Below are 26,459 nucleotides of genomic sequence, written 5' to 3' on the forward strand. Positions count from 1 at the left end.
TCCATGCATTCTCCGGAAGGGTCCCATATTTTTCGATCAAGCGGCTCGCTTTTGTCTAGCGGCCTGGCTTTTGAACAGCGGAGATTGAGAAAGAAGGGATATAAAGAAGAAGTTATATCCACCCTGTTGCGGGCCCGTAAGCCTTTCTCGCTTATGTCCGGGTCTGGAAAGACTTTGAGAATGTATGTGCTGAATCGGGGGTGCCGGCTCGTAAGACTCCGGTATCACAGGTCCTTTCTTCCTCCAGAATGGCCTCTCCAAGGGTTTGTCTTTCAGCTCCTTGCGGGTGCAGATTTCCGCCCTCAGGTCTCTTTTAGGCAGTATTGATGGTTACGAGGTGGCGGCTCATCCAGATGTCATTCGTTTCCTCAAGGGGGCCAAGCATTTGAATCCGCCTGTCCGGGCTACTTGTCTCTCGTGGAGTATTAACTTGGTTCTTTGGGTTCTCTGCGAGGCGCCCTTCAAACCTCTCCGGCGGGCTACACTCAAGGATCTGACTCTTAAGACCGTTTTCCTGGTTGCTATTTGTTCCGCCAGGAGGGTGTCGGAGCTCCAGGCGTTGTCTTGCAGGGAACCCTTCCTACATTTTTCTGATTCAGGGGTCTCCCTCAAGACGGTGCCTTCCTTCTTGCCGAAGGTTGTGTCTTCCTTTCACGTCAATCAGTTGGTGGAGCTCCCTGCTTTTTCCTCTGAAGACATAGCGAGCACGTCTGGTGGTGATCTCCAGCGCCTGGATGTAAGACGAGTTTTACTGTGTTATCTCCAGGTTACAAACGAGTTCAGAGTCTCAGATCCTCTTTGTTCTATAGGGTGGCCCAAATAGGGGAAACAAGGCTTCTAAGTCTACGATTGCTCGTTGGCTGAAGGAGGCGATTGCGTCGGCATATATCTGTCAGGGCCGTTCGGTTCCGGAGGGCTTAAAGGCTCACTCCTTGCGTTCTCAGGCTACTTCTTGGGCAGAGAGTCGGTCGGTCTCTCCGCAGGAAATATGCAGGGCAGCTACTTGGAAGTCTCTGCATACCTTTGCTCGTCATTACCGCCTCGATGTGCAGGCTCCAGTTTTTATCTCCTTCAGACGGCAGGTGATTCGAGTGGGACTGTCTCGGTCCCACCCTGTTTAGGGAAGCTTTGGTACATCCCACGGTCTGGACTGATCCGGGTACGTACAGGGAAAGGAAAATTGGTTCTTACCTGCTAATTTTCATTCCTGTAGTAGGACAGATCAGTCCAGACGCCCTCCCGTGCACTGTCTGTTCCGTCCGCTCGAAGTTTCTTTCTTTACAGCTTATCAGATACCTTGACTTTTGCGGGGGTTTGGGAGGGTGGGGGAGAGAGGGAGTAAGGGAGTGGCAGCATGTGGTCCTTGCCCCTAGAGTCGGGGCTGCAACCAGGAGCGGGGCTGGGGGTGACCAGGGGGGGGGGAGGGAAGTGGCTCAAGGCTGAAGGTGCCTAGGGCGTCCAATCCTCTTGCACCGGCCCTGTGTATAGGAGGTGGATAATTGTAAAATTCGGTGTATTCCTCTAGATGTCTTACCTTCTTTATATATATAGGAAACATTCTCGAGGAATACACAGAATTTGACATGTATTGGCAAAAAATATATATATATATCAATAGCAAACAGGATAGGTGTCTTAGGAGAGATAATAAATCAGAGAGTTTGCCTCCAAAACATATTCTCCAATTGCACCTGCAAGATCTTCCATCTTGGAAACCTTTGGTTCTATGTTGCCAATCCTGGCCCATGATCTTTAATCTGTCTCATAGCCTTCCCTTTTTTTATTTAAATTCTTGTAATTGCCCTGATAGATGGAATATCTTCCCTGAGAGAGTCTTCCCCGGTCTAGCTATGGCCTTTCATATCTTATCTAGGGTGATGACTGAGGGTTTAACAAGCTGATTTAGGTCTCATCATAAGCACTCCGTTATTTCTGTCCTGGGGTTAAGGCACTGCTCAATTAGATTCAGATTCAGCCTCCAGTTCTATCTCTCTTCACTATTTGATATTTTTTGTATAGCAGAATTTTTCCAGTGCTATTGTTTATTGTTCTTGTCCAGGTCCTGAGAACTCACTCCTCTGCCCCCCCCCAGCGGCTTGTGTAATCACCCCCTGTTGTGTTGCCAAAGTAATCTGGGCAGCTCAACACTAGGGTGGTGGGGCCTTCCTCTGGGGTCTGGGATTGCCAGATAATCCTCCTCTTTTGTTGGTCAGTCCCAGGACTTGTCTATTGTTGACCCTTGTATCTGGTATATAGAAGTCACAAAGGAATCTCTCAAGCCCATTACTATCAATGGTTTGGATGCACAAGGGAAAACTCATGCTTTCCCCAGCCTCTTTCCCATCACAGGATGGCCGCTTGAATCTTTGGCTCCCACTTCCCCCTGCATAAAACACTCGAAAGAGCAGACACTTAGTGTCTAAAATAGAGAAAAAATTTGCCTGAGATATTCAGTTTACCGCGCCGATGACTACTAGGAAGAGAAGCGATTTGCAAAAATTCTCCTTTACGCGAATAACATCGGAATTGAAAAAAGCAGGCCCTGACCCTGCGGATTGCACGGAGGGAGAGGAGAACGACATGGAAGCTGAGCCCCCGATCCTCTCCCCACAGGCGATCTCAGAGGCTAAGACGACTTTAGCTGACTTACCAACAAAGGCGACCATGAGAGAATGGTTTATTGAATTCCGTTCCAAAATTAAAGCTAATAAAGAAGAATTATTAGCGTCGTTTTCCGAACTCCGAGATGATTTCCTGGCTTTGGGCCATAGGGTCGACGAACTTGGTATGCGCCTCAATGACCAGGACAATGCAATAAAAGAATTGTCCCTCACCAACACAGAAACACAAACGGAACTGCTGTTGATAGCGGACAAACTTGAAGACCTAGAGAACAGGTCTCGGCAATACAACATCTGCCTGCGAGGGATCCCAGAGACTCCAGCCCACACCAACACTATGGCTGTAACACAGGCTTTTTGCCTTTACCTGCTCTCGCAAACGGAGCCCGGGACGGAAGGATCTGTAGCCCTGGATATTGGCCCCCTCACAATAGAGAGCGCGCATCGGGCACTGAGGGCTCGAAGGGACAATAGAGCCAGAGACATCGTCATCAATTTCAACAGTTTCATACAGAAAGAGCAAATTCTGGCAATCGCTCACAAGAAACGGCAATGGGCTTGGAATGATAACGAAGTAGTGGTATACCAAGATTTAGCGGCAAGCACTCTCAAAAAAAGATACGACCTGAGACCAGCTACGGAATCTTTGCGTCAGGCTGATATCAGGTACCGCTGGAACTTCCCATTTGCCTTATCATTTCAACATGGAGGCAAAACATACAGAATGAAGAAGATGGCAGACGCCGTGGCTGCATTTCAGGAAGCAGGCCTTACGATCAAGCTCACGGAGCCGTCTGAAAAAGCATCCAGACCACGGCCAGCCATGCCGCCTAAATGGCAGAAGGTAGAATGAAGCAGGAGACGTCCAAATCTCAGAGCTGGGAATACTCATGAAAATCTGTCAGATCAGGGCTGAGCATGTGCTGCTTGTGATGAATATGGCACACGGACCGGCATCTTAGGCTCGGAGAACATTCCAATTTTGAACTGTGATTCTACAGGTTTGAAATATCAGCCACGTGAAGGGTTCATATTGAAAATGTTTATCTTGTTATTTTAATATATACACTGTCTGTTTCGAGTGTTAATATTCAGAGTTATTCTGTGCTTTATAACGGTTTTGAGGGGAAGGGAGGGTGGGAGATCTTCTTGAATTCTCTGGTGAGTTCCCTAGACAGGGATCCGAGGTAGGAGCACTATGGATCATCAAGGGAATAAGGGGAGGAGTGCCCAACTTCAACTAGTGATAAGGAAGCATATTCATCCCATGATGATGTGTGCTGTCAGGACTCGATGATTTAAGTCTTATCAGTCCATGATTAGAGGTATATCTTATTTCTCTAAACTTGATATACCATAGCACCATGTCCATAAAAATAGCTTCACTAAATGTTAAAGGTTTAAATACATACAGAAAGCGTTATCTGCTACAGAAAGATCTGTCTCGACTGCATATAACCATAGCTTTCCTACAGGAGACGCATGTCCGTAAAAGACATGAACGCTTATTGAATTTTCGGGGGTATCCTCATACATATCTAGCAGCAGCGGGGAAGGATTGCAGATACGCTGGGACAGGTATTCTAATTTCTTCTTCCATCCTATTTGATATGATAGAGAAAATTATTGATGATCAAGGCAGATTTGTCTTTCTCAAAATTAAAATGGGCAGTGTCATATATTCCCTCATGTCTATTTATGCACCTACCCATGACCAGGCTCCATTTCTAGTCAAATTCAACATCTCCTAGAGGACCATGGTGAAGGCTATATTATCTGGGGTGAGGACTTTAATATCACCCTTAATGCAGCAAAGGATAACTCTCATGTGAGGTCTCCACACCAATATTCAACAGGGCAAAAAGCTAGAAAAGTGCTGAACTCCACTATGAAAAAATGGTACTTAACCGATGCATGGCAACACCACAGTCCCACATCTAGATCTTCTTACTCCTTTTACTCTAAACCTCACAACTCTTATTCTCGTATTGATTTTTTTTTTAGTGGACTCTTGTATGCTTCTAAAGGTAAAGCGGAGTGAGATCGAACCAATAACGTGGTCGGACCATGGAATAGTCTGGATAGAGATTTTGACTAGAACTGGACAAGGGGGTCAGATATTCTGGAGACTTAATGTCTCCCTGCTGCGGAACACCACTTTCGCACAGAAACTTACACAATCCCTGTCTGAATATTACCAACTTAACCGTAATCCGGCCACTACAACTAGTTGTACGTGGGAATGCTCTAAAGCGGTAATCTGTGGCCACTGTATAGCATGTGCCACTGCTGTTAAAAAGGAAAGGGAGAGGAAGCAGCTTATATTGCTCACTAAAATTAGTCAATTAGCCAATCTTCACTATCAATCCCAATCTGACAAAGTGTACCGACAGCTTGCAGACGCCCGATTAAAGCTTAATGCTTTGGACGATGCTCAAATAGCTCACAATCTGGAAAGAACTAAACAAAAATATTATGAAGGCAACGACAAAGCAGGTAAATTATTAGCAAAGCAGTTAAAAGAGCAAATTTCCCAGAGTATAATCACTAAAATAAAAAACTCTAACAACCAACTCACGTTGGACCCTGTAGAAATCAGAAAATGTTTTACAGATTTTTACTCTAATTTGTATAGTATGAACACACAAATCAATACCCAAGACATCACTGCATACTTACAAACTATGGAGATTCCTCAGTTAACCCCTGAACAACAATTGATGTTAGATGAGCCCATATCAGAAGAGGAGGTGATAAAGGTAATTCAGTCCCTAAAAAATAATAAATCCCCCGGACTGGATGGTTTGCAGGGGAGAATATTATAAGAAATTGTCAGAATGCTTAACTCCATTATTAACGGAATTTTTCAATGCTGTCAGAGCAGGTGAATGCCTGCTTGCCCAATCCTATACGGCCGGAATAACTGTTCTACCCAAGCCGGGTAGGGACCCTTCTCTTTGTAGTTCTTACCGACCAATTTCCCTTATTAATCAAGATTTAAAAATCTTAGCTCGCATACTGGCATTGCGATTAAACAGATTTCTACCTGATCTTGTGCACTCAGATCAGGTGGGGTTTGTGCTCCAACGAATGGCAGAGACAATGTGAGGAAAATTTTAGATATGATATGGTGGGTGAAAAGGGAAAATATTCCAACTGTGCTTCTCTCCATCGACGCCGAGAAGGTGTTCAATATGGTCCATTGGCCTTTCTTATTTCACACGCTGACCAAAATGAATTTTGGGCCATACTTTATACAGTGGCTTTCCCAATTATATAATAAACCACAGGCAATGGTCAAGGTGAATGGTGGTTATGGAGAGAGTTTTGTGATAGGAAGAGGTACTTGACAGGGGTGCCCCCTTTCACCCCTATTATTTGCTTTGTTACCAGAACCGTTTACCACTAGGATAAGGATGTCTGATACCATATTTGGGGTTCCCTTTCAGGACCATAGTTTTAAATTGTCTCTCTTTGCAGACGACATCATGCTCACGCTTACCCATCCTACCCAATCTCTAACAGGAGTGGAATTGGAGTTCACAAAATTTAGCAGTGTGTCCGGATTTAAAGTTAACTTAGAAAAATCTGAGCTATTAAACATCAATCTCCCTCCTTCAGAGGTTCATCTTATAAACAACAGATTTTCTTTTCGCTGGGCTAAAAAGGCTTTAAAATATTTGGGGGTTTATCTAAATGCTAATTTACACGACCGCTTTGCACTTAATTACCTTCCCCTATCCAAAAAAATAGATAAAGATCTGTACAAGTGGTATAAGGACTTGTTCCCATGGTTGGGGCGTAATGCTATAATCAAAATGAATGTTCTACCTAGGCTTCTCTATCTATTTACTGTTATACCCATTTTGTTACCGCCAGCTTATCTCCGTAAGACTCAAAAGAAAATATTTGATTTCATCTGGCGTCGAAGACCTCCTAGAGTAGCACGGCGCATATTACACCAGCACAAGAGACAGGAAGGAATGGGAGTGCCTGACCTCGGCGCCTACTATGCAGCCGCCCAACTGAAAGCCATTATTGATCTGGCTCGAGTAAATAATCCTAAACAATGGGTTGTTGCGGCCCAATTGATGATTGGCGCCATGCCCATTGAAGCGCTATCATGGCAACCAAGTTCCACCTGGCAGTATGTTAAATGTGTACCATGGTCTTTAAAAACCACATTTAAAATCTGGGAAAAATGGAAGTGCCGGGTGGTTGGACCTCAAGCTTATTTCTATCAATCTGCTCTCTTTCACAATAAAGAATTTGCAATTGGTTACCAATCATCTGCCTTTCAGACTTGGCGATCTGCGGGTATCGTTACTATTGGACAATTGTTTCAGGGTGGCGTATTCCTGTCCTTGACCCAACTGGAAGACAGATATGACTTGCCACAAAACGCGTATCTACCTTATGCGCAGCTCAGACATTTTATTCAAACATTGACTAAATCGCAGAAGCTTCGGGAGTCTCGGTCCCTCTTTGAAAACTTCTGCTCTCGAGCGGATTCCTTAAATAAGGTAGTCTCCAAACTTTATACTATGCTCACTTTTGTTGGGAATCTTGCTTCACCTCACTTTATACAATGGGAATCTGATCTGGGGGAACCTATTCCCGACACTTTAAGAAGTATTATCTTTCAGCGGGCCAGCAAAAGCTTGATATCTGCTAGGCTACAGGAACATAATTATAAGATGATATACCAGTGGCATTTAGGCCCTGAAAAGTAGAACAAAATATACCCCTCTGTCTCACCAGAGTGCTGGCGGCTATGCGGCCAGAATGGATCTTATTTTCATATATGGTGGAAATGCAAATTCATAGTGCCCTTTTGGCAGTCGATCAATGAATGGTTGAATCAAACATTACAGACCCGAATTACACTGACACCCCAGTCAGCGCTATTAAATGTGCCTATAGACGACGTAGATACCTTTCAACAGCGATTATGTTTCTATACTTTAATGGCTGCCCGGTTAGCTGTTGCACAACACTAGAAATCCACAATTATACCGAACTTGTGTGAAGTGATGAGTAGGTTAAAGATCCGTAGACGGCTGGATTTCAGAAGCTTCATAAGCTGATTTTCTTGGACTCCCCTGCTTGGGGACATAGAAGGTGGGGAAAGTAAATCTTGGCCATGTGTATAGGGTGGATGTCTGCTCCCGTCCCAAATCAAAATAATCAAGACAACTTGACGGAGCATATGCTTTCTGTTATCAATATAAAAAAAAAAAAACTGCACCCACACAGTTACACTTCCTGTTTGATGTACATGGTTCTGCCAAGAGACTTTACATGCGTACTTTTTAAAATCAAAATGTATGATGGTAACTTTCAAACCGGTGTGCGGGTGCATGTTCATCGGTCCATGTCCAGAAATGCAGCCATTTTATAACATACACGCGTATATGTGCACATATTATAAAATAGCCTGACTGCGCAATTTTAAGTGGAAATGAATCTATGCGCACAAATGCTGCTTCTACCACATAAGTGGGGGATTTTAAAAGACGTGTGCCGATGCCATTACCAGTTTTACCAGTTCGTTCCCAGTTCGCCCAGGTAAGGAATAGGATTTCCAACCCCAACTAGTTTAATAGCCTCCCTTCTCTCCTGTTAACCCCGACCCTGCCGCTTTCTCTATTTATCAGAAGTAAAGTTACGCAGCAGGGGACCCAGGTGTGCGACTTTCCACGTAATTATTTATGCGCTTATTTCAAGTTAAAATCCAGGAATTCTAATGCAATGCCCTGCAACTTTTTGTAAACTCTTTATTTGTGCACGCAGCGGGAGATACACGCATGCTGAGGCTACTTTTAAATCTGCTTGGTGCACGCCAGCTTGACTTGTGCACATATCTCCCGGTTTTGGCATGCGCTTGTGTTTTAAAATTCTACTTTGTGTGTAAATCCCAACCCTGCCCAGACTCCGTGAGCTGGAACACCTTTATCATATCCACATAAAAATACATGTATATACTATGCATTTGCAAACTTTTATGTGCAGATGAAGTACACAGTTTTCTAAAGTGCTATTTTCAAAGTCCCTTTGAAAATTATCCTTACTGAGGTCAACAAAAAAATTCTAAGTGATGCCTTGTTATTGACCTTACTTAATACATTCCTTTGGAGCATAGCTTTCAGAAGGTAATCTGGCATGTATTAAGTTAGTCCAATAAAAAGGTATCACATATAAAAAAAAAAAAATCAAGACAAGTTGTTTCCAATATCTATTTCATTCTATAACATTTTCTTCATTTCTTTTACCAATGCAGATTTTAATGATTGTTGTATGCATTCCTTGATTTCAATTTTAAATAATCTATATATTTTCAAAAGATTTAGTTTTGTTTTTTTTATTTTAGGTGTTTCAAAATCTGACAGCTTGTGTGGATCTCCCTCATCCTCCAACACACTGAAACATGCTGGGAGAGTAAATCAGGTAAATCTGGCAGTAGCTGCCCAAACCATACATCAGTTCCTGTACCTCTGTGGAAGCATTTCAGCGAAGCCCACTCATACATTTCCAATGCTTCCTGAGGATGTATATCATTAAAGATGTAGCGCTATATGCCAATAAAAGATGAAAACCTTTTACATCATCTCTAATGATCAGGAACTTAGCACATAGTTGTGCTCTCTTCTGCAGTGCTTCAAGTCCCTGCCAAAACTATTAGAAAGCCATTTCAAAGGGATTAAAAGACAGGTACCGATAGATAGTGGCCATCAGGATGAAAAATGCAGAATTAGGAGAAAAACTGTTCTTAATTTTAAACTTTATTTCTCCTTTCTGAATGGATAATGCTATATTTTACAACTGTACATACTTGAGTACATTTTAGCCTTGCCTTGAGTCAGCAAGACTGGAATGCTATCTCCAAGGCAAGCTTCCATCTGGACTGCATACTGTATTGTGGTTTGCTAGTGGACTTAAAAAAAATAGACTGAGACTTGGAAAACTACCCCGAAAGTTATATTTTAGTGATTAAAAACTTGGATGTTCACCAAAACCTACCAAAACACCCAATGACTCTATGTTACAATTCCCCTCCCTACCGGCCCATATAAACATGCAGAACCAATACAACGCACGTAATTTAACCTGTACAGTTTAACAACCGAACTATGTTTATAACGACTACGATAACTATGTTAACAAGCACGTGAATTTCTGAACACACTGTTAAACATCGAAACTTTGTTTCTCACAGGACAAGCAGGATGGTAGTCTTCACATATGGGTGACATCACAGGATGGAGCCCAGTCACGGAACACTTTTGTCAAAGTTTCCAGAACCTTGACTGGCCCCTACTGGGCATGCCCAGCATGGCACTAACCCTGCAACCAGCAGGGGTCCCCCTTCAGTCTTCTTTTTTCCGCGCAGCAGTAGCCTCGCGGTTAAGGAGCTCTGTAGAGATTCCTGACAGGAATTTTCCTCACGGAATTATTAAAAGTTAAATTGCCCTACAGGGGTACCCCTGTTAACTTTTTTCAAGCCGCGGTACTCCGGTAAGTTTCTACCCGTTTTTCTTCGATTACCGTCGAGTTTGGCCCTCGTGGCCCACTGGTCGTCGACCATACCGTGGCTTGATTTTTTCTAGGGCCATGGCGTCGGGGTTCCGTCGGTGCCCAGACTGTACTTGTACCATGTCTATTACAGACTCCCATAAAGTCTGTGTAATGTGTCTTGGACGAGAGCATGAGGTCTTGACCACCAAAAGGTCGCAAGGCCAGAATAGAGAAGATGGAACTTCTCTTCTGTGCTCAAACCCCGACTCCGTCCATTGCATCAACGTTGTCCGAACCAGCACCATCAACTTCGAGCCAGTATCGTCCACCGGCCGGTGACCGCCCAGCATCGATGACTTCTCGGCCTTCGACACCCTCTACTTCCCCTCAAGACCGAGGGGTCGTAGGGAGAAACATCGCCATCGACACCGAAAGACTCGGACCATCAAGGGAGAAAAATCATCGACCTCGCCATCATCCGAGCCGCTGTCGAAGAAACCCCGTCCAGAAAAGGCACCGACCTTTTCGGCGACCGGGTCACCGAGGCAACCCTCCCCTGATGGGGCATCGGGAGCCGCGGCTCCACCTTTAACGGTAGTCCCTCCAGCTATGCCTCTGCCTCCTTCTTCTGTTCCGGAGCCGGGGCTGCTTGCTCCAGGTCTCCGAGAAGAACTGGACCGGATGATTCAGGAGGCCATCGACAAGGCGATGCAACGATTCCAGGTTCCCCCGACACCGGTACCGATAGTGGAACCAACCACCGACCCAATTTCGGCAGTGTTGGCACCGCTGCTATCCAGGATGGAAGCGCTTATCGCCGCTTTTCCACCGATGGACCCCGGGTCACCGATGGCTCCGGTGCCCTCCCCACTTGCTCTGTCATCAGGAGGAGAAACACTGTTCCGCATCCCTCCATCGGGAGTTCTGCCTCAGCCATCGAGACCGATACAGCCATCGCCACTGATTCCATCGGTGCCAATACTTCCATCGGCGCCATCGAGCCATCCATCAATTCCCTCGATGCCTGCACCGAGACCTTCGATGCCTTCATCTGTGCCTCCAGTAATTCCTTCTATTCCTTTGGAGCCTACACCGGGGCCTTCAGGTATCCAGCCACCCCATCCCCCTGTAGTTCCTAGAGGGACAGGTGCTGATCCTTATGATATCTGGACTGATGACTCCTCAACAGACACCGATGACTTGCCATCACCACCTTCACCCACAGAGAGTAGAAAGCATTCTCCTCCAGAGGACCTTTCTTTCATAAATTTTGTGAAAGAAATGTCTGAATTGGTTCCCTTCCAATTACAGACTGAACAGGACGATAGACATCAGATGATGGAGTTGCACCAATTCCTTGATGCTCCCAAGGAAATAACCTCCATCCCTGTCCACCAAGTTCTTCTGGACCTCCTCCAGAAGAACTGGGAACATCCTGGCTCCATTGCACCAGTCCACAGAAAAGCTGAAACTACCTATTTGGTGCAGTCAGCTCCAGGTTTTCAAAAACCTCAATTGGATCACCAATCTGTGGTAGTTGAATCTGCAGAGAAGAAAGCAAAAAGATCAAAACCTCACACTTCTTTTCCCCCTGGAAAGGAGCAGAAGTTTCTAGATGCCATTGGTCGCCGAGTCCTCCAAGGATCAATGCTCATCTCTCGAATAGCCGCTTACCAACTTTACATGACCCAATATAATAGGGTCATCTTTAAGCAGATACAAGACCTGACAGACTCCATGCTTCAGCCACTTCAAGAACAGCTACAAACCCTACTTAATAAGGGTTTTGAGGCAGGAAAACATGAGATCAGAACATCTTATGACATCTTTGACACTGCAATCAGGGTATCTGCAGCTGCTATTTCAGCAAGACAATGGGCCTGGCTCAAATCTTCAGACCTTCGACCTGAAGTCCAGGACAGATTGTCCGGCTCCCTTGTGTCGGAGACAATCTATTTGGAGAGCAGATTCAAAAGACAGTGGCTGAATTAAAGGACCATCACGAGACCCTAAGACAGCTCTCTCTGATACCTTCGGATTACTCTTCCAAGCAGCCCTTCCGGAAGGACTCTAAAAAGTCTTTCTTCCGTCCAAAGAAGTCCTACCTGCCACCAACCAGATCCCATTCTACGAGACCATTTCTAAAAACACAGTCTCGTCAGACCCGGAAACAAAAGCCACAAACAGCCCCCCAGCCGGGCCCTGCTTCTGGCTTTTGACTCTCGCATAGAGAGCAGCAGCCAGCTTCCATTAACCCACATACCAGTGGGAGGTCGATTGTGCCATTTCAACAACAGGTGGCATTCAATCACCTCAGACCAGTGGATCCTAGCGATAATTGCTCAAGGATATCATCTCAATTTTCTCTCTATCCCACTGGATTCCCCACTTCTAAGGACGTGGAAAACATCCGACCATTCATTGCTCCTGGAACAGGAGGTTTCCCTCCTTCTCCAGTCCAGAGCAATAGAACCAGTACCATCCCCTCAGCAAGGTCTCGGGTTCTATTCCCGGTACTTTCTAATCCCCAAAAGATCAGGAGGCGTTCGTCCAATTCTGGATCTACGAACCCTAAACAAGTACCTCCAGAGAGAAAAGTTCAAGATGGTAATCTTGGGCTCACTTCTTCCTCTTCTACAAAGAAGAGACTGGCTGTGCTCTCCAGACCTCCAGGACGCATACACTCATATTACATACACTCATCGCAAATACCTGAGGTTTCTCATAGGCCCCAAGCACTATCAGTACCGAGTGCTTCCATTCGGCCTCGCATCTGCACCATGTGTCTTCACAAAATGCCTCGTCGTGGTTGCAGCCTTCCTCAGGACTCAAGGTGTTCAGGTCTACCCCTATGTGGACGATTGATTAATCAGGGCTCCGACTCAGCAAGCCGCTCTGTCATCCCTTCATCTCACCTTAAACACTCTAATTTCACTCGGATTTCTCGTCATATATGACAAATCCTGCTTAGTCCCATCTCAAACCTTATCGTTCATTGGGGCAGACTTGGATACCTTGCAGGCAAAGGCTTTCCTGCCTCGACAACGAGCTCTCACTCTCGTGTCTCTGGTGCGTCAGCTGCGGTCTCAACATTCAACTGCTACACATTGTTTTCTCATCCTCCTGGGACACATGGCTTCCTCAGTTCAGGTCACCCCAATGGCCCGCTTGGCCATGAGAGTCATGCAGTGGACTCTAAGGTCGCAATGGACTCAATCCCTTCAGCCCCTGTCGATCATTGTCCAAGTAACCGACTCACTCCGTCTCTCTCTCTCGCCTGGTGTACAAATCAGACCAATCTTCTACAGGGCTTGCCCTTTCAGGTGCCAGACCCTCAAATAATACTCACCACCGACGCTTCCAACTTCGAATGGGGAGCCCACATGACCAATCTGCAGACACAAGGTTCTTGGTCTCCAGAGGAAGCCAAACACCAGATAAATTTCCTGGAGCTGCGAGCAATCCGAAACGCTCTCAGAGTATTTCAGGATCGCCTATCCAGTCAAGTCATCCTGATCCAGACGGACAACCAGGGGGCCATGTGGTACATCAAGCAGGGAGGAACAGGCTCCTACCTTCTGTGTCAGGAAGCTGCACAGATTTGGGCGGAGGCCCTCTCCCACTCGATGTACCTCAGGGCCACCTACTTGCCGGGAGTGGCCAACGTGTTGGTAGACAAGTTGAGTCGCGCCTTCCAACCGCACGAGTGGTCTCGAAACCCCTCCGTAGCGAACACCATCTTCCAAAAATGGGGTTATCCTCAAATTAGACCCCTTTGCATCACCCCAGAATCACAAAGTAGGCAATTTCTGCTCTCTCACTCACAGCCAACATTATCCACCAAAAGATGCGTTCTCCCTATCATGGGTAACCGGTCTCCTATACACATTTCCTCCACTTCCACTTCTCTCGAAGACTCTCATGAAGTTACGTCAGGACAAGGGAACTATGATCCTGATAGCTCCTCACTGGCCCCACCAGGTGTGGTTTCCAATACTTCAGGATCTCTCCATTCGCAGGCACATTCCTTTGGGAACAGACCCGCTTCTAATCACTCAAAACAACGGTTGCCTTCGCCACCCCAGTCTTCAAGCCTTGTCCCTGACGGCATGGATGTTGAAAGGTTAATCCTTCAACCTCTTAACCTTTCTGATCCAGTTTCCCGTGTCTTGATTGCTTCACAGAAGCCTTCCACAAGAAAATCTTACTCTTACAAATGGAACAGGTTCGCGTCATGGTGCTCTTCTCAGGCCCTTGATCCCTTTACCTGTCCAATCCCGAAGTTTCTAGACTATCTCTGGCACTTGTCAGAGTCAGGTCTAAAATCTTCCTCCATCAGAATGCATGTCAGTGCGGTAACTGCCTTCCATAAAGGTGTTGGGGATGTCCCTATATCAGTGCAACCCCTTGTCACACGATTTCTGAAAGGCTTGCTTCACCTCAAGCCTCCACTGCGTCCTCCGGCCCCTTCTTGGGACCTCAACCTAGTTTTGGGTCGGCTCATGAAACCACCATTCGAGCCTCTTCATTCCTGCGATCTTCACTATCTAAAATGGAAAGTGATTTTCCTCTTGGCTATCACTTCCGCTCGCAGAGTTAGTGAGTTACAGGCACTAGTTACCTATCCGCCTTACACTAAACTTCTGCAAGACCGGGCAGTACTCCGCACTCACCCTAAATTCCTACCTAAGGTAGTTTTGGAGTTTCATCTCAATCAATCCATCATACTACCTACCTTTTTTCCCAGGCCTCATTCCAATCCAGGAAAGCAGGCTCTGCATACCCTTGACTGTAAACGGGCTCTAGCTTTCTACCTAGACCGTACAGCTGCCCACAGAAAGAGCACTCAGTTGTTTGTCTCTTTCCATTCTAACAAATTGGGACAGCCTATGGGTAAGCAGACTCTCTCCTCCTGGCTAGCGGACTGCATATCCTTTTGCTATCAGCAAACGGGCATTCCACTTCAAGACCGTGTTAAAGCACACTCTCAGATCAATACAGTAAAGTGCGGCCGCGGTTACCCCGCTCCTAACCCGCTTTCTACTCACTTTCCGGCCGTGTTAATCCCTTCCTGCGATACACAATCCCCTTTAACCGATTCTTACCGCCTCTTTAAATCACCGGGTAACCCCTTCTGCCCGCAGCATGTATATTAGATGTAAACGATCGAATTAGCTATTCCCTCCCATACAGTAACGCGCGCCTCGACTATCGCTTTTTTACCCTGCCATTTTGCCGCGCGTTTAACCTGCTAACTTACCGCCTACCCTTACCCCTGCGTTAGAGGCAGGGGTAAGGGTAGGCGGCAAACTTACCCCCAGCCCCTGGTCTCCTGCCCTGGCCGCCTCAATGGGTGCTGGTCTCCGGGGCAGCCCCAGTCCTCTCCCCCCTCCTCCCGAAGCAACGAAAGCGGAAAAAATCTAAAAAAGCCAAAAAGCCAAAAAAAAGTAGCAACGAAGTGGACAGTTCTCCTACGCTCGGGATTGTCAGTCCTCTCTCCCCTCCTCCTGAAGCAAGGCGCGAAAAGCAGCCTTGCTTCGGGAGGAGGGGAGAGAAGACTGGCAGTGTAAAGCAACGACTTACTTTTTTCGCAGCCCTCCTCCAGAGACGGACATCGGCGCAGACGGATCGCGGCTCCCCTGCCTCCCGGAGGCGAAGATGGATGCCTGCATGGGCGAAAGCGGCCCCTGTGCGTGCAATTGGGCCGCTCAAGGCGTGACGTCACGACATTTGGCGTCACAACATGTGACGTCACGTCTTGAGCGGCCCAATTGCACGCACAGGGGCCGCTTTCGCCCGTGCAGGCATCCTTCTTCGCCGGGAGGCAGGGGAGCCGCGATCCGTCTCCGCCGATGTCCGTCTCCGGAAGAGGGCTGCAAAAAAAGTAAGTCATTGCTTTACACTGCCAGTCCTCTCTCCCCTCCTCCCGAAGCAAGGCTGCTTTTCACGCCTTGCTTCGGGAGGAGGGGAGAGAGGACTGGCAATCTCGAGCGTAGGAGAACCGTCCACTTCCTGGTATCTGTCATTTCAAATGTCATTTGAAATGACATTTGAAATGACAGATATCAGCGAGTCCGTGAAGCGTTAGGCCAGCGCACCCAGGATACTGTATAGCGCTCTATACAGTAAAATGGGTTGCGCGGGCCTAACGCTTCACGGACGCTTCTTGGACACGGCTTGCATTTGCAAGCAATTTAAATACAGTATCGAGCGGTAGGTGAGCCAGACTGTGCTTGCGGCAACCGTGGGTGCGCCCGGCACTAACGCAGCTCTTCCTACCGCTCCTTACTGTATCGGCCTGTCTGTAAGGGCCATGGCGACTTCAGTAGCACACCTATGATCGGTGGCGCTTCCTGACATTTGCAGGGCTGCCACCTGGAGTTCTCTCCATACTTTTACAGCCCACTATTGCTTAGTCAAAGCCGGAAGACAAGATTCCATCTTCGGCCAGTCTGCCCGGTGGGGTTCAGGATGCCCTCTCCCAAATTCACCCCAGCTTTGTGCCTCTGGCACGTCCCTGGATACATTTGGTGCATGTCCGGACATCCTCAGCTCGGTACTCACCTACCTACACCCTTCTGCCTGCCCGGTGGGGTTCAGGATGCCCTCTACAAAATTCAACCCCCGTTGTTGTGCCTGTTGCATGCCGTTGGGTACATTTGGTGCTTGTTCAGACATCCTCTGCTCGGTACTCACCCATATGTGAGGACTACCATCCTGCTTGTCCTGTGAGAAAGCAAATGTTGCTTACCTGTAACAGGTGTTCTCACAGGACAGCAGGATGTTAGTCCTCACGAAACCCGCCCGCCCACCCCGCGGTGTTGGGTTCGTTTTCTTATATTTTTCGGCACTGCCTGTAGCTTAGTAACAAGACTGAAGGGGGACCCCTGCTGGCTGCAGGGTTAGTACCATGCTGGGCATGCCCAGTAGGAGCCAGTCAAAGTTCTGGAAACTCTGACAAAAGTGTTCCGTGATTGGGCTCCATCCTGTGATGTCACCCATATGTGAGGACTAACATCCTGCTGTCCTGTGAGAACATCTGTTCCAGGTAAGCAACATTTGCTAACCATTGTGATGGCGAAACCAAATGACGGTATATAAAACTCGTTATCCCAGGACAAGCAGGATGCTAGTCCTCACATATGGGTGAAGTCATTGATGGAGCCCTATTGCGGAAAACTTTGTCAAAGTTTCTAGAAACTTTTGACTGGCACTCTGAGCCCACTGAGCATGCCCAGCATGCCATGATATTCTCTGCCACAGGGGTCTCCCTTCAGTCTTCGTTTTTCCGCGCTGCTGTTGGCATCGCGGAGCAGGAGCCTGTGTGAGTTTTCTCACATACTGTCTGACTAAAAATCAGATTTAAAAACAATTATTTCTCTCCCATATCGGGGTCTCCCGTGTTACCACCGGCCGGTGAGTAAATTTTGTCTTATTTTCACTCTCTTGAGTAAAAATATTTTTCTTCTTATTTTCATCAACGGCTGTCGAGGAAAATATGGCCACGGGATTTTAAAAATGTCCCAATTGTAATCGGACTATGTCCATTACAGATCCACACCTCGAATGTGTTCTTTGTTTAGGTCAAACACACGATGTAACATCTTATCCAAAGTGTGCTGAAATGACCGCGAAGTGTTGAAAGGCCCGACAAGAAAAGATGGAACACTTATTCCATCTACAACTTTTGCCTTCCCCATCGACGTCCACTCAATCCTCTCCGGCCAGGAGTTTCAAAACGTCTAATCCTCAAAAAACATCATCCGGAAGGCTCGGGGGATCATTCATCGCCGACCCCCATCTGTGTCATCGACGAGGTCAGCGGCAGAACATCTACCGAAGCATCGGCATTGTCACCCATCGATCCCGGAGGTGCTTCTCTCCTCAGAGAAGTCGACCGCAAAACGGCCTCGCCTTCAAGAAATACCGAGGCCTTCGACGCCGATCATCGAACTTCCACAGGGCCCTGTGGAAAGACCAACAACACCTCCACCGCCACCACATGTAGCTGCTCTGCCTGCACCAGCTATCACAAAGGAATTGACAGATTTTATCCGTCAAGCGGTGCTCCAGGCTTTGCAGGACCATCGACCACCGATGCCCTCACCGACATCGATGCCCGCACCGATGCCAGTGCCCTCACTGATGCCGGTGCCAGCACCGATGCCAGCGCTCCCGCCGATGCCGGTGTCTGCACCGATGCCGGTACCTATACCGAAGCCACTGCCTGCACCGGCACCGAAGCAGCCATCAACGCCGATGCCTCTACCATTGCCGATGCACAGTCCAATGACGGAACCAGTCCCGTCAATACCGACGGCAGTGCCTGGGGCCCCAGGACAACCAGAATTAGCATTGTTTCAACTTCTCATGAACAGATTCGACGCAATCGTCAGTGCTCTACCACCGAAACCGATTCCAGCCAAACCACATGAAGAAGTCCTTGGACAGACACCGTTGGATGATCCACAGCCAGGACCTTCAGGACTTTTTCGACCACCAAGGTCTTCTCCCACTTCTCCTTGTAGAGAAGATCCATACGATTCCTGGGAGGACAAACATACAGATACTTCTTCTGAGAGTTTTATGTCTGACCCTTCTCCACCAGAAGGAAGGAAGAAATCCCCACTGGAAGACTTATCCTTCACTAATTTTGTTAAGGATATGGCAGACACCATACCATTTACCTTGGTATCTGAAGAGGACACAAGACAGCAAACTTTGGAAGTTCTACAGTTTGTGGACCCTCCAAAAGAAGTCCTGGCCATCCCTGTCCATGAAGTACTGTTGGAGTTACAGCATAGACTCTGGGAGCATCCATGCTCAGTACCATCTATTAACAAGAGAGTAGACACCACTTATTTTTAGTCCAAAATGTTCCTGGATACCAAACATCACAACTGCCACATCAATCAGTTGTTGTTGAGTCTGCACAGAAAAAATCTAAGAGAATAAGACCTCATTCCTCCACTCCTCCTGGGAAGGATCACAGATTCCTGGACTCCTTGGGCAGGAAAGTGTACCAGGGAGCCATGCTCAATTCAAGGGTTGCGTCATATCAGCTATATATGACGCAATATCAGAGGAACCTTTGGAAACAGGTGCAAGAACTTTCCAATTCCTTACCTCAGCAGTACCAAGAAGCAGCTCAAGCCATAATACACAAAGGGCTTGAAGCTGGAAAACACGAAGTCCGAGCCGCTTACGACAATTTTGAAACTGCTTCCAGAGTAGCAGCTTCAGGCATCAGTGCATGTCGCTGGGCATGGTTGAAGGCTTCGAACCTCAGGCCTGAGGTCCAGGAAAAACTGGTTGATTTGCCATGCGTAGGAGACAACCTCTTTGGGTCAAAGGTACAGGATGCTGTGGCCCAGTTGAAAGAACATACGGAAACCTCGCGCCAACTGTCATCAGTTCCGCAAGATTCTGCTGCCTCATCATCTCACCGTCCTCCAAAGAAGGAATCTCGAAGGCCTTTCTACAAGCAGAGGTGTTATTACCCTCCAGCATCAAGGGGCAGATCTTCTCGTCCACAGCAAAGATCTCAGCCCAGACAACCTAGAGCTGCTAGGCCTCAACCTCCACCGCAGACGGGACCAGCTGCAGGCTTTTGAGGCCACCACCAGAGACCAAAGCCAGCTCCACAACCCACAACCGGATCTACCAGTAGAGGGCCGAGTTTCCTCCTTTTACAACCATTGGGTACAGATAACAACAGAGCAATGGGTGCTCTCAATAATATCTCGAGGTTACCAACTCAATTTTGTCTCAATTCCAAGAGATTCTCCTCCAAAACCTCTTCCACTAAGCGAAAATCACATAATTCATCTACAAGCAGAATTATCCACCCTTCTGAGAGCCAATGCTGTAGAGCCGGTGCCCCGGACTCAGCAGGGCAGAGGATTCTACTCCATTTATTTCCTCATTCCAAAGAAAACCGGAGGCCTACGTCCCATCCTAGACCTCAGAAATCTCAAATTTCTGAAGAAAGAAAAGTTCAGGATGGTTTCTCTAGGCACCATGCTTCCACTTCTTCAAATAGGAGATTGGCTTTGTTCTCTGGATCTACAAGATGCTTATGCTCACATTCCAATATTCCCTCCTTATCGCAAGTATCTGCATTTCCTGGTGGGTCATCAGCATTTCCAGTACAGAGTACTACCATTCGGACTTGCCTCAGCTCCCAGAGTATTCACAAAATGCCTGGCAGTAATAGCAGCACAATTACACAAGGAAAGTGTCCATGTCTTCTCTTATCTAGACGACTGGCTCATCAGAAGTCAATCTCAACAAGGAGCTCTGGCTTCTCTCAGTCGAACAATTGCTCTACTTCACTCCATTGGTTTTCTCATCGATTATCAAAAGTCCCATCTAATTCCATCTCCCCTGCTTCAATTCATAGGAGCAGAATTGAACACCATACTTTCAAAAGCTTTTCTACCCGAGGATCGGGCAGACACACTTTCCCTATTGGCAAACTCGCTACACTCGAAGAAACAAGCAACAGCGCATCAGTTTCTAACTTTACTATGCCTCATGGCCTCCACAGTTCATGTCACTCCTATGGCAAGACTAGCCATGAGAATAACCCAATGGACTTTAAAGTCACAATGGATCCAAGCCATTCAACCACTGTACTCTCCAATTCAAGTAACCCACCAGCTACTTTTATCTCTACTATGGTGGGCAAACAAGGACAACTTGCGCAAGGGTCTACCCTTCCAACAACCAGTCACACAAATAACTTTAACTACAGATTCGTCTACCTTGGGTTGGGGAGCTCACATAGACAATCTCCAGACCCAGGGTACTTGGACAAAACTCAAAGCAACATTTTAAATCAATTTTCCTGGAACTTCGAGCTATATGTTATGTGCTGCATGCGTTCAAGGACTGCCTTTCACACAAGACTGTTCTGATTCAAACGGACAACACAGTCGCCATGTGGTACCTGAACAAACAGGGGGGTACGGGCTCATATCTCCTTTGTCAAGAAGCCGCACAGATTTGGGACTGGGCCCTGACACATTCTATCTTTTTCCGGGCCACTTATCTAGCGGGCATCCACAACATAGTTGCAAATCGCCTCAGTCGTCAGTTCCAACCACACGAGTGGTCCCTGGATCCCTTAGTAGCGACCAGGATAATTCAGCTTTGGGGGCAACCAACAATAGATCTCTTTGCATCACACCTGAATCACAAAGTGGACAAGTTCTGTGCTCTGCACAGACAGAAACACCAGCCAACCAAGGACGCCTTTGCGCGCCCTTGGAACTCAGGCCTTCTATACGCGTATCCTCCAATACCGCTCATAACCAAAACTCTAGTGAAGTTACAACAGGACAAAGGGTCCATGATACTCATAGCCCCGTACTGGCCTCGACAAGTATGGTTTCCCATACTTCTAGATCTTTCGATCAGAGAACCAATTCGCCTGGGTGTAGCTCCCACTCTCATAACTCAAGATCAGGGTCGGTTGCGCCATCCCAACCTTCAATCCCTGTCCCTGACAGCATAGATGTTGAAAGCTTGATCTTACAACCCCTCCATCTTTCATCCAATGTCTCTCAAGTGCTTATAGCTTCACGTAAACCTTCAACACGAAAGAACTATTCTTTGAAATGGAAAAGGTTTACTTTGTGGTGCACACAAAAGAACATTGACCCTTTCTCCTGCCCCACAACTTCTCTACTAGACTATTTATGCCATCTTTCAGACTCTGGTCTCCAGACTTCATCTGTCAGAGTACACCTAAGTGCAATCTCAGCTTACCATAACAAAATGGGAGATGCACCAATATTCATACAACCTCTTGTCAGTAGATTTATGAGAGGTTTAACTCAACTTAAACCTCCAATTCGGCCACCAATCACAGAATGGGACCTTAATCTGGTCTTAACAAGACTCATGCGTTCTCCTTTTGAACCCATGACTTCCTGTGATCCTAAATTTCTCACATGGAAGACCATCTTCCTTATAGCCATTACATCAGCTAGAAGGCTTAGTGAGTTACAAGCACTTGTCACGTACTCACCCTATACAAAATTCCTACATGACAGAGTGGTTCTCCGGACAAATCCAAAATTCCTCCCCAAGGTAGTTACGGAATTCCACTTGAACCAATCCATAGTTTTACCCACATTCTTTCCAAGGCCTCATTCTCACCAAGGAGAACGGGCCTTACATATCTTGGACTGTAAGTGTGCGCTAGCATATTACTTAGACCGCACTGCAGTCCACAGGAAATCCACTCAACTCTTTGTTTCTTTTTATCCAAACAAACTGGGTAAAGCAGTGGGTAAACATACTCTGTCCAATTGGCTAGCAGATTGCATACAGTTTTGCTATGAAAAAGCAGGCCTTCCTCTCCAAGGGCGAGTAAAGGCGCATTCAATAAGAGCAATGTCAACCTCAGTAGCACACTATCGTTCAGTGCCAATTCTTGATATATGTAAAGCAGTAACATGGAGTTCTATTCACACCTTTGCAGCTCATTACTGTTTGGACAAAGAAGGACGAAAAGATTCAGCCTATGGACAATCTGTCTTAAAGAACTTGTTTCCAGTTTAATCCCAACTCCTTCTACATCCAACCTGTTGTGATCTTTGGCTGCCTTATTTTCACCAACAGTACTTCAGTGTTGCTTCACTACAAAATGACTCAGCCTCTAGCTTGCTAATCACCCATATGTGAGGACTAGCATCCTGCTTGTCCTGGGATAAAGCAAAATTGCTTACCTTGTAATAGGTGTTATCCCAGGACAGCAGGATGTAGTCCTCACGAAACCCACCCGCCACCCCGCGGAGTTGGGTCCGATACGTTTTATTATTTTATTTTTGCTAAGCTTATTGCTACATACGAGACTGAAGGGATACCCCTGTGGCAGAGAATATCATGGCATGCTGGGCATGCTCAGTGGGCTCAGAGTGCCAGTCAAATGTTTCTAGAAACTTTGACAGAAAGTTTTCCGCAATAGGGCTCCATCAATGACGTCACCCATATGTGAGGACTACATCCTGCTGTCCTGGGATAACACCTATTACAAGGTAAGCAATTTTGCTATAAATAAATAAATAAAATTAAAACTGGAAACATATAAAATGTGCTCCACACAAAAATGGAAAGACTACAACTAGATCAAAACTGAATTTATTTGTGTGGCTATCAGGTTCAGGATGGGTTTTTCAATTTTGTTTTAGCTTCTAAGTATTTACATGGTTGGAAGCAGTTAGCTGTGCTAAAAACAATTAAAGTCTTAAAGTAAACATTAAAGCAGGTCAATATTAACCAATGATAGAAAAGATTTTTTGTTTTGTTACTGATTATAAAATTGGTATTCCAAATACATTAGTTGCAATATGTAATTTTCTTTTATTTGTGTTTTATAACTCACAATGGTCTTCAGGTCAGAAAATGGACATCGTCCACACCTTAATAGTGTCTGTTTAGGTGGTTTCATTGTCAACCCTCTGATCAGGAGCCCTAGTCATCCATGAAATATCAACAAAAAAATTGAAAATAAATTGTTGCATCTTAGATACATGTCACAAGACAAAATTGTATCAGAAGTTATGCTCACGATAAAGATATTTTTTTTTATAAATGATGCCCTAAAGGTGGATTTTTAAAGATGTGCTGATGAAGTAAGTTCCCCGAGCCGGCCAGCTGCCAGTGCGGGCTTTCCCGTGATAGGGCATAATGGCCGCTGTACGACCAGACTCTGCCCCCGGCCTGCCCCTTTTGACCAGCCCAGCACGTCTGAGTGTACCGGGAGATACATGCTTGGCCAAACCATTTTTAAAATGCACTCGGCGTGCGCGTGGCCCAGCCACGCGCATATCTCCCAGTATTTGCACACGTAGGGCTTTGAAAATTTAGCCATTACTTTTTTGATTGTAATAGTTCTTTTCAGATGCATGTGTTTTATTTTTTAAAGCATCGTGACTAGATATTCTTCTAACCAAACCATATTATTTTTTAAAAGATTAATGTAATGTTACTAAGAAACTATTTGCACTTTATTTTGAAATTATATATATATATATATATATATATAAACAGAAAAATCCGACCTGGGTGAAAGGAGGAGTACTGGTGTTTGCTATATGTTGTTGTATAAAAACAAATCTTTATTAACATATAATCCAAAAAAGGTTAAAATGAATGAGCACCTATACAATTAAATTCCTAATATGGCGAAATATATTCATACATGGGTAATCATATAGAACATACTTAAACACTGATTGCTACCTATACAAATCTATTGATCCCTTAGACCGTTCCTCATTCTCTCCCCGTTCCTTACGAATCCCTGTTAAATGTAACTTTATCCTTCCTTTCTCCCAACTAGTTTTTTGGCTCCCCAGTTATATGTGAACCGATGATATATTCATTTGAATGTCGGTATATAAGTTATAAATAAATAAATAAATATTGAATATGTTGCATCATAGCATTGGAGTGTGACTCAAAGAAGTGTTTTCATGGTAAAATAATGTAATGTATATCCTGACATCATACCCAGGATATACATTACAATTTTCAGACTACTGCAACTCACTACTTTTAGGACTACCACAATCTACAATCCGGCCACTACAAATATTACAAAACTCGGCTGCTAGAATTTTGACTGGTAAAAAAAAGAATGAACACATTACATGGATGCTCGCTGATTTACACTGGCTCCCAATTGAACAAAGGATTCAATATAAGGCATTATGCATAATACACAAACTAATCCACAATGAAAAAGATGAATGGCTCAACACTGCACTGCGCGTACATGTCCCGCAAAGAAACCTAAGATCTGCTAATAAGGCTCTACTAACGGTCCCCTCTGTCAAAACAGCACGCCTCACGCAAGTTAGGGAGAGAGTACTTTCACTGGCAGGCCCCGTGCTATGGAACATCATGCCACTCGAACTAAGGCTGCAGAGTAATTTCAAAATATTCAAAACCAATCTGAAAACCTGGCTTTTTAAACAAGCTTTTTATAAAGATAAAGAGAAGGAAAAAAACAGTTGACTGATAAGGACGCACCAAACTAAAAGTAGTTACTTGTAAGCTACAAATGCACATTAATGTTAAATTCAAACCGCCTAATATGATCCCAACAGACAAGCCTAATTTACACACATAGTTTTTTTAAAATGAATTGTTACCGCACTGTGATGGCACATGATTAATTTGTAATCTATACCATTCACATTTTCATTAGCGTGCCTTGCTGTAAACCGTTGTGATGGTTATCTAACTTAACGACGCTATAGAAAAGTTTTTAAATAAATAATAAATAAATATTCCCTGTACGTACCAGGATCAGTCCAGACCGTGGGTTATGTCCCCAATCCAGCAGATGGAGTTAGCCCAAAACTCTGAGGGGGCGTCACCATAAGTACTACTACCCCCTCTGCAGGAGTTCAGTATCTTCTGACTCCAGCAGATGCGAGTAGGGGAATCTGGGCTTGCTCCCGATTGCCTATAACCTTCTTTCTTTTGCTTCCCTTGTTAGGGGCTTTATTCTCTGCTTTTTGTTAGCTTTATTTGTTTGGATCAAGTTGTGCTTCATTTAAAAAACAAACAAACCAAAGTTAATTACTTAATTGGGGAGGCGTGGCTTCCTTGTTGTGCTTCTCTGTCTCTATTTCTCCTGTCCCAGCGCTAGTTGTTGCTTCACCGGGGTAAGTGGCGTTTCTTTTTCTGCTGTTATTTTTCTTTTGCAGCTAGGTTGGACGCGGCTGCCGGTGGAACCGGCCTCCCAGCGTCTTCGCCCTCTCCCGCGGCCATTTTGCGTCTCCACGTGGGCTGCAGCGGGGAGCAGGGTGATCGCTTTCAGCGGGTTGTGCGGCCAGGAAGGCCCCCCCGCGGCGCCGCTTTGTTCTTCGGCGGGTAGTGCAGGCCATCGGGCCCCCCCCCCCCGCAGCGGCGCTCCGTATCGCGGCCCCCCCCCCCCCCCGAGGTTACCAGGGTGTTTTTGGCTGCCGGGGACTGTTTTTGTTTTTTTTTTTTCTCCCGATCTCGATGCCGCGGCCGGCGCATTGCTCGGCCTGCGGCGAGCCTGGATCGCGCGTCTCGAGGGAGGGGATCTGCGCTCGGTGCCTCCCCGGGGGGGAAGGTACGTCTCGGCCCCTCACTCGTTTTTCCCCTCTGGCAGCCTTGCCCGGGCGGCGTGGGCCGGCCCCTCCCCCATTCCTGGCGGGAACGGCGGCCATTTTGCATGCGCTGCGTCCTGAAGGAGCTCAGGCAGCGCTGGGGGACGGGGGTTTTCCCCGGAGTTCATCCGCCTGATGCACACAGCTTACCTGCAGGATCTGGCTG

General features: G+C 46.3%; 1 protein-coding gene across 8 annotated transcripts in view; it reads left to right on the plus strand.

Annotated features, from left to right (window-relative positions):
- Positions 1-26,459, plus strand: part of TUT7 (terminal uridylyl transferase 7) — a 575,072-nt gene that overhangs the window by 537,775 nt on the left and 10,838 nt on the right. For all 8 annotated transcript variants that reach the window (XM_029617137.1, XM_029617096.1, XM_029617130.1 and 5 more), the window contains one exon: positions 8,992-9,068. In XM_029617137.1, the coding sequence (XP_029472997.1) occupies positions 8,992-9,068 (77 nt within the window). The remainder of the gene's footprint in view (positions 1-8,991; positions 9,069-26,459) is intronic.

This window comes from Rhinatrema bivittatum, chromosome 1 (genome assembly GCF_901001135.1).
Source record: "Rhinatrema bivittatum chromosome 1, aRhiBiv1.1, whole genome shotgun sequence".
NCBI lineage: Eukaryota > Metazoa > Chordata > Amphibia > Gymnophiona > Rhinatrematidae > Rhinatrema > Rhinatrema bivittatum.